Genomic DNA, 18,578 nt, shown 5'->3' with positions numbered 1-18,578 from the left:
TCTTGCTACAGCTTTTTGTAAATGTGTGGTTTACATACAAAGCCTAGCTTATGTAAAGATCCAATTGCAAGGTAGCACAGTGCTGTTTCCTTGTAGAAACATTTCCTTCCTAACTGCCACAGGCCTCCCTGTTAGTGTCTTCAAAACAAAAACCCTGATGAATCGATTGGGTGAACTCACTGCAAGAAGCTCAAACTCAACGTGACTTCACAAGAGGGAATTTTGAGTCTCAGCTAGCACGGAACTCAGAGAGGGGAGGGGTTCTGGGTCTGCTCCTTTGGGGTCCCAGCCCTACTCCTCAGATTTTCCTAACTGCTGGCATCTTTGTGATTATCCTCAGCTAATTATCCTCAACCTGGCCCCTCTCATGGAATGGAAACCACAGAACATACCCTCTACCATGCATCTCATTGGAGAAAAGGTAGCTTCTCTTTTCCATGGAACTAGAGAAATGTTCTCTATGATTTCAACTTGCTTATATTTACCTCCTCCTGAGATTGTTGTACCTGAGCGAGTGTAAACAAAGGAGCATCACACATTGAGAGAATTTGACGGTCCTTTATTGCCGGTGGTGGAGAGTGGGCTCATGCCTTAAAGAACTCTTGACGCTGAAGTCCAAAGCAACAGGGTTTATAAAGGCAAAAACTGCAAAATCGGGAGGGGAATACATGGTCGCTAGGATCGGGGGGGAATACATGGTTACTGGGGTCAAGCTGACCTAAAACCTATGTGAAACTAGTATCAATTATAATCTTGACAATACCAGTTACAGTCTTAACAATTTCAATTATAATCTTGACATTGATCCAGGTATTGGTTTTAATCACATGTAGGACATAGACAAATTACATTTTTATCATTAACCCAGGTGTAGCCTATCCACTTCCAAGCTTGAGCGATCATGCTAGGGGGTTTCTATGCTCTGCCAAGTGTGATATAGTGGACTGCTATTGTCCAACTGTTTTAGATCATAGTTTCAGACCAGAGTCTCATGGTGTGGGGGGGCACCTTCCCAGAATGGAGTCTCAGGTTCTCCAAAATGGAGTCCCTACTGTCAAGGTGTTACTTCAAGATAATCAGCAGAATGACTATAATAGGTTCATCAATGTCTTGAGGGTGATTCTATGCTATCTAATGAACATTGAGAAGTCAGTTGCTTGTTTTATGTAACATTCTGATTTTTGCAGGGTATGGTGCCAGATTTGCTTGTGCACACTCTAAATGTTTATCTGTGGTTTTTGAAATGTGTCATTTTCCTCTTTCCCTTTAGTCATTTTTTTTACTCTTTTGGAAGAATGAATAGCCCTGGGTCTTCATCTGCCAATCTTGTTGATAAAAGAGCAGATAGCACAAAGTCATGCTCAAAAGTTTTCTGATGAGAAAAAATGAACTTCAAAAAAGATGGTTGTTCTTATGTGAGGACTGTTAATCAAGTGCTTTCTGTGTGCTGGACTTCATATGAGCCGATTGCTTACAAGGATAGGTGAGACGGTGTCAGTCTTTAGAAGGGCCACAAAGTTAGCAATAACTATCATAATAATAACTATCATATAACAATAACTATCATTAGCTATAATCATCAATAACTATAATAACTATTATTGCCTTGCTTCTGGAACCTCTAACACCCAATGAAATAGAGAAAATCATTCTTTCTTTAAATATACTATCACTGTCTTAAGCAATTAATTAAATAATTAACTAATAATAAATAAAAAAGCTCAAAATCTTGCATGTGTATATGTATATGGGTATGTGAAGTCAACTATACATAGTTCTTTATTGAAATTAATTTGTATTTTCTATTTTTACCTGGGCTCCAGACATAATCCAACAAGTTGTACCTTGAATTATTATCCAAGGAAAGGCAGGTGTTCACCAAACAGAATGCAAAAATTAAAAACAGCCTAACTGCAGAAAAGTCCCTTTGAACCACAAGCTTACATTTCTAATGGTTTTACAATCTTCTCAAGCTGTCAATAGAAAAACATGGCTTGACATTGAACACATATCAAGTTGGTAGCATAACCATTTTATATCTGATTGTGCGCTGAAAAAAAGCTCAAAATTCAGTCCCTGTGATGTAAATGCTGCTTGCAAATAGACCATTCATCCTGCAGTGCTTCAGGAGGACTGTGGTTATAGCAGGTGCCATTTCATTCTGCAGCACAAGGGTTTTCGCAGAATTACAAATGGAATGCTTCAGAGAACATTGCAAGTGGAGCGTTATTAATATGAATTTTACCATCATAAAATTCACCATTAGAAGAAAAAAAAAACACAATCTTACTTTTTAGCTTTATGGGTTAAAAAGAACTTGCTGTGTTAAGATTTTCAGGTTTATAGATGAGAACCTTAGGAATGCCCATTCATAATTCCATAAGGGCATTCATTCATTAAGTCAGCTGAAACATACTTAACACTTGCTCAGTTGTTTCTCATGTGGAAAGGATTTACCTAGTCATCTGTTCAACTGACATTTACATTGTGGAATATGTACTCTCTTTGAGAGTGTATGGGAATATATAAATGGTTACAGATTACCTTAACCAGAACTGCCGTGTCAAAGGAGTAATGTGTTTTCTAACCAAAGCAAATAAACAAACTTCAGCAATTAAAATACATCGAATGGTTTTTAATGTGAAAAACTGTACTGGAAAATCATTTAAAAATTAGATTTTATCCACATTTGGGAGTAAGACTTATTTTTGCACAACTCATTGCAGTTAAATTTTGGGTCCTGTAAATCTGAACTTCTCTGTGAATTTCAGCTAAATTTCCATTCCTCAACTTTGAGAAACCCAAGCTCACTGGTTATCTCACCTCCCAGGTTTTTTTCATTGTAGATGAGTGCTTTCTAACCGTCAGAAGCAAGAACAGAAAGTATCACAAAAACCAAACAACAGGAGGTTGAAGAGGGGCTAAAGTGAATGTTACTGACCACAGATTGATTTCTCAGATGTCTCTCATCGCTTGTCCCCATCACTGCATAAAATCAAGACTTCATCCTACCGCGTAACTGAAATTCATTCATGTTCTCCTCTACACGATGAGTATAGAATTACAAATGGAATGGTTCTGAGAACGTTGCATGTGGGGCGTTATTAATACAAATTTTACCATTAAAAAATTCACCATTAGAAGAAAAAAAAAAAACACAATATTACTTGGTGCTATATTATCCTGCTTGGAAGGGAAAGGGAAACGGCCCCTCAAGCCCTGGCCATGGCAGGAACTCTCAAGTTCAACCCAGAGACCGATTTCCTGACAGGCAAGGACAGCAAGAAGCTCAACCTGGAGGCGCCGGATGCCGACGAGCTTCCCCGTGCAGAATTTGACCCAGGGCAGGACACCTACCAGCATCCCCCCAAGGACAGCAGCGGGCAGCGGGTGGACGTGAGCCCCACCAGCCAGCGCCTGCAGCTGCTGGAGCCTTTCGACAAGTGGGACGGCCAAGACCTGGAGGACCTGCAGATCCTTATCAAGGTCAAAGGAAAGTGTACTACTGACCACATCTCGGCCGCCGGCCCCTGGCTCAAATTCCATGGGCACCTGGACAACATCTCCAACAACCTGCTCATCGGCACCATCAACATTGAAAATGGCAAGGCCAACTCCATGTGCAACGCTGTCACCCAGGAGTTGGGCTCTGTCCCTAGCATTGCCCGCCACTACAACAAACATGGCATCAGGTGGGTGATGATTGGTGATGAGAACTACAGCGAGGGCTCGAGCCGGGAGCACGCAGCACTGCAGCCGTGTCACCTTGGGGCCCGGGCCATCATCACCAAGAGCTTCGCCAGAATCCACGAAACCAACCTGAAGAAGCAACGCCTACTGCCCCTCACCTTCGCAGACCCTGCCGACTACAACAAGATCCACCCTGGGGACAAGCTGACCATTTAGGGCCTGAAGGACTTTGCCCCTAGCAAGCCCCTGAAGTACATCATCAAGCACCCCAATGGAACCCAGCAGACCATCCTCCTGAACCACACCTTCAACGGGACCCAGATCCAGCGGTTCCGCGCCAGCAGCGTGCTCAACAGGATGAAGGAGCTACAGCAGTGAGGTCACGCTCCCGGACCCGCCCAACCGTGCCGGCCTCAGTGCTGCGTCTTGCACCAAGCAGGATCTGATCCATCCAGGCCATGGCTTCCTGCCTGCCCCGCAGCCCCAGAGTGACCCACGGCTGAGGGGCTCCTTATGGTCTTCAGCCCTCACCCCCCTGTTGCCGGTCTGGTTCAGATCTCGAGTGGTCCCTGAACACTCCCATCTAAAGTGATGACAACACTCCCATCTAAAGAAGTTTTTACTCTGCCTGATCCTATCACTGGGGGCTGAAGATTTTAGAGAACTTTTTGTTCCTGCAAGGAAAATAAGAATCAAATTCAGCGAAAAAAAAAATGGCATTAATTTTAGAGCAGTTTTAGTTCACAGAAAAATTGAAGATAAACTTTATAGAATCTTCTCACATCTCTGCTCTTACATGTGCACAACTTCTGCCACTACCAACATCCAGCAACAGAGAACACTGGTTCCAATCAACAAGTCCATGCTGCACCTCATTTTTACCCAAAGTCCATACTCTGTGTTGAATTCACTATTGGTGTATTACAGGCTACATTTTTAAAAAATGATTTATTTATTGGAAAGTTTGGGTTACAAAAAGGAAGAGGGGAAGGAGAGGGAGAGAGAAGGAAAGGGAGAGGGAGAAAGAGGGGTAGGGAGACAGAGAGACAGACAGAGAGAGAGAGAGAGAGAGAGACAGAGAGAGAGAGAGAAGTATCCCATCCACTAGTTCACTCCACAGATGGCTGCAACTACCAAATCTGCACCTGGCTGAAGCCAGGAGCCAGAAACTCCATCCAGATCTCTCATGTGGGTGGCCATGGCAGGTCCAAGCACTTGGGCCACCTTCTGTTGCTTCGCCAGGCACATTAGCAGGGGGCTTGGTCAGAAGCAGAGCAGCCAGGACACAAACTGGCCCCTGTATGGGACGCTGGTGTCCCAGCTGGTGGCTCTACCCACTACACCACAATGCCAGCCCCACATCCTACACACTTTGAGAAATCTATAATCACATGTATCCTTCATTGCAGTGTCACACGAAATGGTGCCACTGCCCTAAAATAGCTCTTTGCCCTGCCTGTTCATCCCTCCCTCCACACAAACCCCAAGCAGCCACTGGTCTTTTCAATGCTTCCACAGTGTTACCATTTCTAGAATGTCATATAAATGAAGTCACACAGCATCCTTTGCAGGTCGGCTTTCTTTCCCTGAGTCATATACAGTTAAGTCTCCTCACAACTTGATAGCTCATTTCTGAATAGTATTTCATGCTGGTGAATTCACCACAGTTTATTTGTTTATTAACCTATAGAAGGACACCTTGATTGCTTCAAAGTTTTGGGAATCCGGGCTGGCACTGTAGCATAGTAGGTAAAGCCTCCACCTGCAGCACCAGCATCCTATATGGGTGCCAGTTCGTGTCCTGGCTGCTCTTCTTCCTGTCCAGCTCTCTGTCTATGACCTGGAAAAGTGGTGGAAAATGGCCCACGTGGTTGGGCCCCTGCGCTTGCATGGAAGACTTAGAAGAAGCCCCTGGCTTTTGATTGGCCCAGCTCTGGCCATTGTGGCATTTTGGGGAGTGAACCAGCAGATGGAAGGCTTTTCTCTGTCTATAGTCCTACCTCTAAAATAAATAAGTAAAATCCTTTTTAAGATTTTAGGAAAAAAAAAGATTTATTTGAAAGACAGAGGTACAGAGAGAGGTAGAGACAGAGACAGAGACAGAGAGGAGAGGTCTTCCATCTGCTGGTTCACTCCCCAGATGGCACCAATGGCTGGAGCTGCGCTGATACGAAGCCAGGAGCTTCTTCCGGGTCTCCCATGTGGGTGCAGGGGCCCAAGGACTTGTGCCATCTTCCACTGCTATCCCAGGCCATAGCAGAGAGCTGGATTAGAAGAGGAGCAGCCAGGACTAGAACCGGCGCCTCTATGGGATTGCTGGCACTTCAGGCCAGGGCATTAACCCGCTGCGCCACAGTGCCACAGTGCCAGCCCCATAAATAAAAATCTTTAAAAAAAGTTTTGACAATTATAATCAAGGAAACATCCATGGGCAGGTTTTTGTGAGGCCACAAGTGTTTAGAATCCAGGGACAAGTTTAGGGTTGAATATCTGGAAAAGTGACTATGGAAATAAAATTAAGAACTAAAAATTAAATTCATCTTATGGGAAAGATCTAACTTTTCAAGTTAGAATGTTTGACTATTGTTACAAATTTCGTGTTTCTGCCCATCTGCAGACTGGGAGTTTTATTTTGATATGTTGTATTCAAATTGTTGTGTTATCTTGGAAGCTTGCATGCATTTGTAGCTCTCTGTGAATATCCTGGGAGACTATCTAATGGGTCTGGAAACAAAGAAAGGTAATTCTTTTAAGGGAATCAACGGGCAATTAAAATGGAGATGCACTCTCAATATGCATCAGTCCAATTTAACCATGTTCCTCAAACCTGAGTGTCCCTAAGATTTAACAGTCTTCCTTCCAGTTTGCGGTCTCAGAAAATCCTCTTTTCTTCCACAAAGACACATCAGGGGATTTCCAGACTCTCCTGCCCTGTTCTATTTGATTGTCATCCATCTTGTTACCTCAAATACTGACATTTCCTACAGTATCCACACACACACTCATCTAGACTATAACTATAGTCATAGATCCTAACTTAACCTGAATTCTGGGCTGGTTTTATTCCTCATTACTTCTAATTTGGGGAATGGCCACATTTCTGGCTTCATTTGAAATCTGGGTGAGGGCAGAATATATCAGATCAGGCTTTAGGATGACAACGGCATGAGGAAGGCAAGGGCAGCACACACTGCTCTCCCACCTTCCCTGAGAATAGCGGTCTCAACCAGGCAGTCTTCCTTCTGTCTCAAGAAATGACAGACAGACAAGGATGGCCAGCGCCAGGGCAGCACTGGGCACACAGCACTGTGCCTCCAGTGTCTGCACCTGTGACAGGGTTATTCCTTTGTGCACCCATGCCACTATGTTTTCAAAGCAGGAAACATGAGGCAGAGACAACAACGGAGTGCTCCTGACAGCTTTCTTTCCATCCGTGCATCACCATGAGGATTCCCTACAGCTTCTGTGTGCTGCCCTCATGGGAAGGCCCATGGGTGGAAGCTGTGAGCTTGCTCCTGTTCCCCGAAGGACAGAGCCATGGAGCCCGGAGGGGCCCAGACAGAGCCAACAGAGGGTAACTCTGCAACCAGATTCAGATCTCACAGGAGCACAAAAGGGCAATGAGAAGACTGACTGACAGAGAGGGGTTCTCCTACCCCAGCCTTCCTGTCATCAGCATTTCTGCTTCTGCCCTGGTGATCCTGCTCTCCCGGCTCCCCAGGTGGGAGCCCCAGCAGTAGCTCAGGGGGTCAGCCACACCAGAGACACTGTGGCTGGTCACAAGTCTCCCATCCCGGGAACCCCTGCGGGCTGTGATTATAATTGCAATCCCACCTAGGATTCCCACTGGAGTTTCCTTATGTCCAGGAGTTGGGATTCTCCATGCACCACACACTGCTTTAACAGAACGTGGTAGGTCAGGTAGGAAATACAATGAGCACGGACCATATTGGCCTCAATCGTCTGCTGTACAGATACGTCTTAAGCACTAGAATGATGTTTTCCAGTTTTCACACAAAGGACAACAGAGTAGGTTCTTAAGATCTGCAGCTACTTGAAGATGGATGGGATTAAAATTTGTATGTTGCTGTTCTGGTTTTGCCACTCAGATAAAGGTGTAAGGTTCTGCTTCACAAAACAGGAAGGATGGAGTTGGATTCTTTAATCAACACTATGGATTGAGTGTGACTTCCCCAACTAGATGTGTCCTAGTAAGATTTTCCTAATACATGGCTAATTTATATTCCAGTTATTAAGACAGATCAGAGTTTTTCTCATTGTGTGCCTGTGTCTCTGCAAACTGAGACAACACTACGTATTTCTGCTGTAAGTATAATAAACAGAAAATGATATGATCTGGGCAGGTGCTGTGGTGTAGTAAGTTAAGCATACACCTATGGCACCGCCATCCCATGTAGGCACAGCTGCTCTTCTTCTGATCCAGCTCCCTGCTGATGGCCTGGGAAAGCAGCGGAAGATGGTCCACGTGCTTGAGACCCTGTACCCTTGTTGGACACCCAGAAGAAGCTCCTAGCTCCTGGCTTTGGTTTGGGCAACCTCTAGCCCTTGTGGTTATTTAGGAAGTGAACCAGTGGATGGAAGACCTCCCTCTCCCTCCCTCCCTCCCTCCCCCCCTCTTTTTCTCTTTCTCTCTCTCTCCCCCTCCCTCCCTCCCTCCCTGCCCCATATCTGTAACTATGCCTCTCAAGTAAATAAATAAATCTTTTAAAAAACTGAAAATGACATAATATGAAAAACTACTTGTTTCTATGAATTTATTTTAAATAACACTTATTTTAAATTCGTGATACCTTCCTAACCTGAAGAAAGTTAGCCTACATTAAAAATACATTATATCAAAAATATCTTTCTAAACCAGCCTTAAGTGTAGAGAAATATGAAAAGACATGTTGTTGTTAATCATTGTATACCAAATACACCTAAACATTTATAATATCTCGATATAATCACAGAAATAGGATGAAATATTTCATGTTTGCCAACAATATTTTAATTTAAAATCATAAAACTTGAATTCATTTTAAGAAGAAAGGAATAGATTAATACAAAATCAAATTGAGGGACTTTAACAACTACAGGTGGGCAGCTAGAAGCATAAAGCTCAATTTCTGACTTTTTGTCAGGATAATCAGTTGTTTTAATTTTAAATGTAGAATATTTGAATGTAAGGTATTTTAGTATGAAATACTTTAATCTAAAAACACTTTGACATTTCCCATAACATCTTAAAAATATAGCATTTATATTATTGATATTTTGCCTGATACATTGAAAGATACGCTCAAAAAAGCTTCCCTTGAGCTAACTAGGAGAACACAAAAAGCCTCTTACTTAGTCCAAATCATATTTCAAATAAAAAAAGCCTCCTTTGAGAAAGACAAATATACTGCACAGACCATATCTGGGAGTGTGAGGCGCGCTTATGATTGGAGGAGAAAAGCTCCTTCAGGTTTGCGCCAGTGAGGCTGACCCAGAGGAGGACATTCTCAGTGTGTGGAGTGACCACAGTCAGGACCATGATGGCCAGTCCCAAGTGCTCTCTGAACTCACCCAGACCCCTGGAATTCTAACCCATAGGTGCATATTCTCAACATATAGTCAATATGTGAGAATGGGCATGCAAAGCACACTAATTGTTTATGCCTATGGGAAATCCCCCCCCCCAAAAAAAAAAAAAAAACCTGCTATTACAATTGGACAAACACCAGGGAAAACACATGGGCGACTGACAGCCACAGACTTGATTTCAAACCAGGCCAGAAAGGTCAGAGTGCTGTGTGAACAAAGACTCAGAGTCTCCGTCTTCCCCACACTGCTCTCTGGAGAGCATCAGGAGGATAGATACTTGGGTGTCCGAATCCTTGCCTTCCAAAGGGAATGTAACACCCATAGAATCCTCAGCAGTACGTAGGAGCCACCGTTTCACCTGTTTGAACATGTTTTCGACAGAGCAGATGCTGACGACGACACATCTGACTGAGGCCTATCTTCATGTGACACAATGTGTTCTGAATGTTTGGTTTATAGTGGGAAATACAAGCCCAGAAAATAGTCTAATGAAACACTTATTTAGATGATAGAATGGTTTTCACTCTCCCCTTTTCTATTTCCATGACTTTAGCAAGGAAAGAAATATTGTGGGAGCTCCTAGAACTGAATATTTGAAGTCAAATATTATACTACTTAGTTTTTGTTGTGAAATTATGGAGTTTAAGGTCTCAGATTTAGAATTCTTCCTCGGTGTCTAATTTATACATAGCCTGCATGAAATACCATGCGAATTTAACAGAAAAAAGAGATACAGATATTACCTTAAAATATTCCTTCCTTCCTTTTAATACAGAATGCCAGCTTAAAAATTACACATTTGATTTGCTTTCTGTGGTATTTTCCATCTTCAGCCATCAGGAAACGGCCATGCTCCATTAACAGATGAGCCTTGTTAATTTTTGTAATGCATTAAGTAAACTATTTGCCAGATGTTGTCTTTGAGTATTAAAGTTTACACTTTAAATTTAGCATAGAAATCAACAGGGTGTGAGTCCTCTGGGTAATTAAATCTTAATTTTTGAGAGTGGATTGGGTCTAGGGAAAAGCTTCTAAGAAGGGGTGTGTTTTTGCCACAGTTGTCACTGGAGAAGTGGCCCGTGAGATGGAGCAATGGGAAATCCCTGTTTTTCCAGTGATCAGATTTTTTTTTTTTTTTGGGGGGGGGGGGGGAGACAGGCAGAGTAGACAATGAGAGAGAGAGACAGAGAGAAAGGTCTTCCTTTTCCGTTAGTTCACCCTCCAATGGCCTCTACGGCCAGCATGCTGTGGCCGGCGCACCGCGCTGATCCGATGGCAGGAGCCAGGTACTTCTCCTGGTCTCCCATGGGGTGCAGGGCCCAAGCACTTGGGCCATTCTCCACTGCACTCCCTGGCCACAGCAGAGAGATGTTTTCTAACCCTGTTGACCGACTCATCAAAATGGCTGACTGCCACTCTCGGCTGGGGCGGTGGAACCTGAAAGATTTCCTTGTTTTGTCTCTCTGTTTTCCCATAAACTCCTCAGTGCATTGTTGACTGCTCACTGACCTCCAGAGCAAGTGCAGATGGCTTCCAGCATTCATGGTGCATAGGACCGTGGAGGTCAGGAGCACTGCCTTCCCAGACCCGACTCGCCCTTCCCAGGAAACCAGGTGGCAAGGGGAAGCACAAAAATTAAAAACAAACAAAAAGAAGGAACGAAAAAATCACACCAGTGAAAAACCAGAAAATATGCTCAAGTGCTGGAGAAGCGAGACTCTTGTAGGGAATACAGAAGTAGACGTCTTAATTACCTGGAAGAAGTAAGAGCAAAATACGATGTACAGCTCCCCGGAAAATCAGCGCTCGGTACGGTTAGCACCTGGGATAACTGCCTCACAAACTGCACTAGGGCGCTGGCCCTTGAAATTCTGAGTTAGGGCGCCGTTGGGGTGCGCGTTCACCGGTAGCAGTGACTCCACGCGGGCAGCGCCATCTAGCGGTCGCAGCGCAAACTGCAGCGGAAAAAAATTGGCCCAAACTTGTTTAAACTGGACTTTATAAACCACCAAAACATACTTCTGAAACTATGCAATGTCTATTTGTGTCTAGCACATGGCACATTTCACTTAGACTCATCATTTTGTACTTTTACTATGGCCTCATAACAAGTGCTGCAGCTGTTTCCAGGTAAGGAACAGGATGTAGACGGTTCGTGAATCGCTATGCGTATCTTACGATCTCACAGAAACACAGCTTCATAAGTTAGTTACTATTTGAAAATTCAGTTTATTTGAATCTCTTCAAATAAACTACGGGGGGAAATAGAGGGTCCGTTCCTGCATTGCTGGCCTCTGCATGCTATGCTACAGTCCCAACAAATTCTCTCCCTGGCAGGGACTTGAGCTTGAAATACACAGGCCTGGAAGGCCTTTATTTTCCACTTGTGGAACTGGAATGTAATTGAAATGAGACATTACTAAGTCACTCAGGCATTATCACAGGCTGGTTTTGGGTAGTCATTTGGTTTGGAGCCTGCAGGATCGGAAGCGAACTATTTTGTTTCGGAGCCCTGCAGCAGTGAGAAAGCATTGAAGTATCTCACGGGCATGTGGTGTAAGCGCTGCTGTCCAAAACCAGCAATCAGTTGGCTGCACACTCCCTCATTTCCTTACCCACCTTCTCCTCCTCTTCTGAAAGAAGCAGAGGAATTATTGAGCAGTTGAAAGTAATTGTCCTTTGGGGCCCAAGACATTTTGCTTTTCTATACCCCAGTGGGGAAGCAGAAAGGTTCTGTCACCTTGGGGACCAGCCCAGCCTGTGAGGCTGAGGGCCAGCAAATCTCCAAGGTGATGCAGAAGCATGTTGGGGGTGACTGAACACACTCAACACTTGGAAAATTTCCTTATAAGCACACACAAGAAAAAGCATCAGGGGCTGGCGCTGTGGCGTAGTGGGTAAAGCTGCCTGCAGTGCCAGCATCCCATATGGGCACCAGTTCGAGTCCTGGCTACTCCACTTCTGATCCAGCTTTCTGCTATGGCCTGGGAAAGCAATAGAAGATGGCCCAAGCCCTTGGACTCTTGCACCAGTGTGGGAGATACAGAGGAAGCTCCTGGCTCCAGGCTTCAGATAGGCACAGCTCCAGCCATTGCCCCCTCTGGGAAGTGAACCAGCAGATGGGAGACCTCTCCCTTTGCCTCTGCCTCTCTGTAACTCTGCCTTTCAAACAACTACATTAATTTTTTAAAAAAAGAAAAGAAAAAGCATAATTATTTGCCTCGGGTTTTTTTGATTTTTACATGTCACCTCCAAGATGAACTACAAATGAAAGAATATTTGTGGATCCCAAAGACCTGTGGGGTCAACTGCTTTAAAAATTCTATGAAGAAGTTTAAGGGATCACAAATAATGTCCCTTTTTCTGTTTCTTTTTGGAAGAAAAGTATTGAGACTGTACTTGTCCAGACCTCATCAACATAAAGAACCTTCCCTTTCTTGGGAAGGAAGCTTTCTTATACCCTTGGTTGACTTCACACAATAACACAATCTGGTACACAAACGTAGGCCATTTAAAGGAGTCGTTTGGGTGAAAACCTGTCTTCATCTCACTCAAAATATTACCTAAGTGTGACCTGAACCATTTGGAGTAGCTCCGCTTGAATTGTGTTATGTTTTCAGTAGTGAAGCCTGATAACTTGATAGTTCCCAAGAGCTGGATGCTGATGACTTCAGAACGCAGCTGACGTTACACGCCACTTTTCTGAAAACCCCAGAACTCTGTCAGAGATGAGATAAGTAAAAACGTTCGGAGCTGTGTAGAAACTTGTGGGTACCCTCAAACACAGGACTATTAGTTACCTTCCCGGTAGACTTGGTCAATCCCACATTAATATAATCTTTTTACTGGTGGCTAATGGAAAATAACAAAAACTTGGCCTCAATATTTTTAACATTGACCTATTTGGAAGTTGAATTGCTAGGAAAATAGCATTCACAGAACATTAACCACATTGCAGATATTCTGTTTGGAGGATTTGAGTTCCTTTTTTCCCCCCTTGTCTAACATGGAATTAGAATTGTGTTGCCAGGAAGGTCTTCAGTTCAAGCCATCACCATTTCTCCTCTGGATTGTTGCTTCCCTTTTGTGATCCCAACTCTAGCTCACCATCCTCATCCTCAGCCCATTCACAGTTATCAGCTTTGTCTGTCCGACCTCATTATCCTATCGTCACTGCACACAGACACATGTGCACTGCTCGTCAATGATCATGGCTCACGGGGAGATTTTGTCTCCCCACTTCTCCATTGCAAATCTGCAGTTCAGCCACAATGATCTGATGACGGTTCTCTTAGACTTGTCTCTCTATCTCGCCATTCCGAACCCACACTTAGGACATACTCACCCATGGTGTCACATCAACTAAAATGGCGCTCCTTTGGGAAATCTTTCTTGACCTCTGGATTCTCCTCTCCAGCTCCTCACGTATCCAGCCCATGCAGTCCTATAACCACTCGCTTGTAATTCACCAGATTATAAGGCATTTCTAGGCAGACACGTGGGGAGCCATTGAAGAAGTATGATACTGCAGACAATGCCTGACCAAGAATAGTTTATCAGTATCAGTTAATTGAGTGAAAAAAATTACTGGATAAACACACTGATCAACTCAGGAGCTTTAGAAACCAAGAAGCTGGGAGGTAGTGTGAGAAAGAAACTCTCTGAGGCCACTTTTGGAGAAAGACCACCATGATGGGCATTCAGGTCTGTTTCTTCCTCTTGTATCTTAACGACAATCCCTAACAAGCCCCCCAATTTTAGTATCAGTACCATTAATATGTAGCTACATTTAGAGATCTATAATGTTGCAGGAGTAACACTCTGTGCCTTTTTCCTTTGCATTTGGAGTGTGTGATGGAGTAGAACAAGGCAGGGCCCTCTGCCCTGGGCCTAGGGTGCAATGCGCAGCCTCTGGAGCTGCGACTGTGTGGCTGCTGTCCCTATAAAGGAACTAGGCCACCACTGATCCCTCTCCTCTCGGTTTCTGAGATACTTGGAGTTTTCTGGACTTCCTCCAGTTTTATTTATTTATTTATTTACTATTTTTAAGTAATAAATACTACGGAGAAATCCATCAAGCCTTCACCCTCAGCGTGACTCATCTCCCAGGGGCAGGTGCAGGGCTCAGCTTCCAGGAATAGCCTAGCATGAGGGCTCCACGCTCAGAATCCCTCCCAACTTTCAGGGCTCTGAAGTTTGGCACCCACAGAGGTCTGTGGTTAGGTAATGGGGTGCAGATGGTTGCCGTTTGCAGACACATGGCCAGCAACCATCTCCCTTCCACCCTCCCTTTCTGCCATAACCAGGGTGAGCAGGCCAGGTTGCTCACAGAAGACAGCTCACCGTAAGGAGGTGCAGTTTGGAGGTAGTTGGAAAAGCCACTCCCTCTCTCAGCTGGGGGTTGGGATGGGGGAACACAGCAGGCAACGCAGGCAGGGAAAAGCCCACAACACTGCCTCCCGTAAGCGTGGCCGCTCGCGGGTCAGTTGGAGCGAGCAGGGCAGGGGGGTGCGGGTGGGAAGCCGGAGAGACAGCACCGCCTGTGTCCTGCCGGTCCAGCCTGAGCGCCCCAAGGCCTCAGAGATGCTCCCAGGGGCTGAGACCCTTGACGCCAATAAGCACGAGCGTGCCAACAGGGCCATACGCACCCCAGGATCCGCATGGAAATTGACCTAAGTCAGACCCTGTGTGGGCGCGCGAAGGTAGACGCGTGTGGGGTGGTCTGGTCCCCGGGGACCTTGCCCTCCTCCAAGGTCGCCCACCTCTCCCGCCACCGCCCCGTGTGCCACCAGTGGGGCGCGCAGATCTGGCCGGCACCTGGTGATTCCCGGAAGGTTTGGGGTACACATTCTCCCACCACTGCCATTTCCCCTTCGCCTCCCGAATCCCTGGGGGATTCGAAATCGCACCCACAGGCTCCAAGCCATGTCTCTCAGGGCGGCTCCCGGTGGGTTAAAAAAAAAAAAATCAAAATCAAGCTCTAGAGTGCCCTCGCCGGGCCATGAGCTGTGGGCTGTCTCCGGAGCTGTGGCAGTGGGGCTGGGGGAACCCAGGTCTCTGGCCCACAGCAGGCGTGAGCCTCTGCCCATTGCCTCCTTCGCCGCTCCGGGGCCAGGCGACCCCGTACCCCCACCTCAGGGCCGAGTGAGATTGCCCGCCCGGCTGCGCGTGCCCCCAAAAGGGAGGGAGCCGCTGCAGAGGGGTCACCCCCTGGGGCATCCCTCCCATCTCTCCTGTTGGAGATCTGGAGACAGGCCTCCGGATGGCATGGGAGGTTGCCAGGAGAGCGGCTGGGCGCGGCAGCCTCTTCGCAGCCCATAAACTCCGACCTGCCTGCAATGCCTCCTCCTGCGCCCTGTTGGCATCCTGCGGGCTGTGGTGAGAGAGGCTGAGACCCCGCACTGTGGATGAAGGACACAGCACCACCTTCTCTGGGACTCTCGGACTGAAGCGGGGCGGGTAAGACCAGAGGCCTTCCCCAGAGCCCTCCTGTCCAGGAGTCCGTGCACAGGGCCCTCAGATCTCCTGGAGCCAGGCGGCCTTCCGCGGAGCCCAGCCTTGGGGTTGTCCTGCCAGGCCCTGTGGCCTCCAGGAGGCCCCTGTTCTCACTTTCTGCTGGGCTCCACCCCCTGACCCCTGAATTTCACCCCATCTCCCTCTGTGACTCTTCACCTGTTGGAATCCACTCCTTTTCTCCCGGGCAGAGGCGGTGCCCCCACCCCCCACCACCAAATGGCCAGACACCCCCTCCCCAGGACAGAGCCTGAGACCCCAGGGCAGACCCTAAGGGAGAAGATGGAAGGCAGGTGGAGGAGGTTGGAGTACACCCTCCATGCCCCAGCCCCATCTCCCCCCTCCCCATCTCTCCTTCCCCCTCCCTCCTCCTCTCCCCTGCTGTCCTCCCCTCCAACAGACACATGTGCTCACAGGCAGCCTGTGTTGTGGACACACTATACCCACAGGGTTCATGCCTGTGTACAACCCAGCACCCCCCAACCCCCCAGATGTCTGTGCACCTGGAAGCTGGCCAGCCCTGCTGCATGCACCCATGGGCCGGGCCCCCACTCATTAGGCCCCTGCCATTGTATCCATAGTGACCTTCACAGGGAGCACAATAGCTCCATTTCCCAGGCAGAAAAATGGAGGGGTTGAGAGGCTGCCATAGCTGCTAAATGGGCAAGCCGGAAATTAAACCCTGACGCTCAGCGTGCTTAGTGGTCGGTAAGTGATGCTTTATCTGCATGCACACATGCACACACGCAGAGAGAGCATGCACACACAGGACACATACAGCAGGCACAGAGCACACTCACAGCGTGCACACACAGAGAGTATGCGTGCACACAGCACACACAAGTGTGCAGACAGCACACACACACAGAGTGCAAACAGAGCATGCAGAGAGCATGCACACACACACAGAGCATGCACACACAGAACACATCAGCATGCACACAGCATGCACACACAGAGCACACACAGCATGCACAGAGCACACAGAACAAGCACGATTTGCATGCACAAACAAGCATGCACAAAATGAGTGTGCACACACAGAGCACACATGGGCGTGTATGTTCTGCCTGGCAGCCACGAACCTGTCTCTCTTGAGGTGAATCGGCTGAGCCAGCACCAAGAGCACACCTGGAGCGAGGGCTGGGACCTCCTCCCTGGGCACAGCCCTGTCCTCGTCCCGTCCACCTCTCTGAAGGACATCAGCTGTGCCTGCAGCATCATCCTGGCCCAGCAGGGGCCCCGCTGGGGAGGGGACTGGCACCATAACCGGGTCAAACCTACTCTCCACTTAGGGAAACAAATCAACCCCTGCACACTCTAAAAGCAGGCAGATCAAAACCCCTGCCTCACCAAAGGTTAAAGGGTGAAGGTTAAAGTTTCCTGACCATGGCTGGCACCGCTGCTCAACACGCTAATCCTCCGCCTAGCGGCGCCGGCACACCGGGTTCTAGTCCCGGTTGGGGTGCCGGATTCTGTCCCGGTCGCCCCTCTTCCAGGCCAGCTCTCTGCTGTGGCCCGGGAGTGCAGTGGAGGATGGCCCAGGTGCTTGGGCCCTGCACCCCATGGGAGACCAGGAAAAGCACCTGGCTCCTGCCATCGGATCAGCGTGGTGTGCCGGCCGCAGCGCGCTGGCCGCAGAGGCCATTGGAGGGTGAACCAAAGGCAAAGGAAGACCTTTCTCTCTGTCTCTCTCTCTCTCACTGTCCACTCTGTCAAAATAAATAAATAAATAAAGTTTCCTGACCTGCCCAGCGCCATGGGGCCAGGACAGACAAGGGCACAGCTGCAAGTGCAGCACCCGAGTGCCCAGTGCCTCCTGCCAGGAGTGTGTCCTCCAGACAACACAGGCCTGTGGGCAAGTATGCCCGGGGCGGCCGCACGCCCACTACTGGCCCAGCCCACTTGGGGAGGCTGCACCTGAGCAGTCTCCAAGGTGCACTTTCCTGGAACAAGGCAGGAGCAGGCCCCTATGTAGGCCTCCCCCTCCCCTCACATGCCCTCCCCTCTTCCTTCCCTCCCCCTTCTCTTCCTCCCTCCTTCAGACCTGTGGGCCAAGCAAGGATGGCAGAAGAACGCCATGTGTCCACCATGACCAGGAGGAGACCCAGGAACGGGGGCAGCAGCAGGTGCCTCCTGCTTGGGCTTGGCATTCTAGAATGCTCTGAGCATGTCTCCTGTCCAGAGGCCAGGAGGGTGCCAGTTCCTGGGACTCTGCCGTGTGCAAGTCCACGTGCTCACCAACATCCATGTCAGTTGTGGCCCCAATGACAACGCTGCACTTCCACATCGCCCAGACAACGTTCGCACAAGCTGCGCACATCGCCCCTTACTATAAAGTTGAAGGTCAAACCAGATGAAAAATGACTTCCTCACTGTCTCCCCAGGGTGTGGAGAGACTCGTCTGTAGGGCAGCCGTGACGTGCTTGTGCAAGCCCTGGACGTGGGCAGGACCCTGAGGCTCTCTTTCTGTCCACGGTGTCAGAGGCACGGTGCACAGCTGGCTGGTGTTCAGTGCATCTCCACAGCCGGGTGTCGGCCACCACTTCCATGTCCACCCACCTCCAGCCACTAACCACTCCCAACACCCACCCAAAGGTACCCATCGATTCCTTCCTTCCTTCCGTTTATTCAGTTATTTGAAAGGTGGGGGGGGGGGGGGGTCGGTCAGTCGGTCGGTCTTTCATCTGCTGGTTCACTCCCTGAATGGCCACAATGGTCATGGCTGCGTCAGGCCAAAGCCAGGAGTCTCTTCCAGGTCTCCCAGGTGGGTGCAGGGGCCCAGA

At 47.7% G+C, this 18,578-nt stretch overlaps 1 protein-coding gene and 1 long non-coding RNA gene across 4 annotated transcripts in view; one reads left to right on the top strand and one right to left on the bottom strand.

Annotated features, from left to right (window-relative positions):
- Positions 1–15,894, bottom strand: part of LOC103351728 (uncharacterized) — a 30,030-nt gene extending 14,136 nt beyond the window's left edge. The window contains exon 1 of the long non-coding RNA XR_519431.4: positions 11,034–15,894. This is a non-coding gene — a long non-coding RNA (uncharacterized lncRNA). The remainder of the gene's footprint in view (positions 1–11,033) is intronic.
- LOC103351727 (aconitate hydratase, mitochondrial) lies at positions 244–8,199 on the top strand. Of its 3 annotated transcripts, none has more exons than XM_051826745.2 (2): positions 244–421; positions 2,847–8,199. In XM_051826745.2, exon 2 carries the CDS (start codon positions 3,226–3,228, stop codon positions 3,904–3,906), a length of 681 nt encoding a protein of 226 aa, XP_051682705.2. In that variant the 5' UTR covers positions 244–421; positions 2,847–3,225; the 3' UTR covers positions 3,907–8,199. The 3 variants fall into 3 exon arrangements, with proteins under 3 accessions (XP_051682705.2, XP_051682706.2, XP_069922038.1); XM_051826746.2 differs by having other exon boundaries at positions 2,831–8,199; XM_070065937.1 differs by having other exon boundaries at positions 1,824–8,199.
- Positions 15,895–18,578: the final 2,684 nt, after the last annotated feature.

Source organism: Oryctolagus cuniculus, chromosome 21 (assembly GCF_964237555.1).
Source record: "Oryctolagus cuniculus chromosome 21, mOryCun1.1, whole genome shotgun sequence".
In the NCBI taxonomy this organism is placed as follows: domain Eukaryota; kingdom Metazoa; phylum Chordata; class Mammalia; order Lagomorpha; family Leporidae; genus Oryctolagus; species Oryctolagus cuniculus.
Note: the sequence above shows the minus strand (reverse complement) of the source record. Positions and strands in the feature narration are given on the sequence as shown.

Coding starts and splice junctions, on each gene's coding strand:
- LOC103351727 (XM_051826745.2), top strand. CDS start 3,226: ATGGCAGGAACTCTCAAGTTCAACCCAGAGACCGATTTCCTGACAGGC.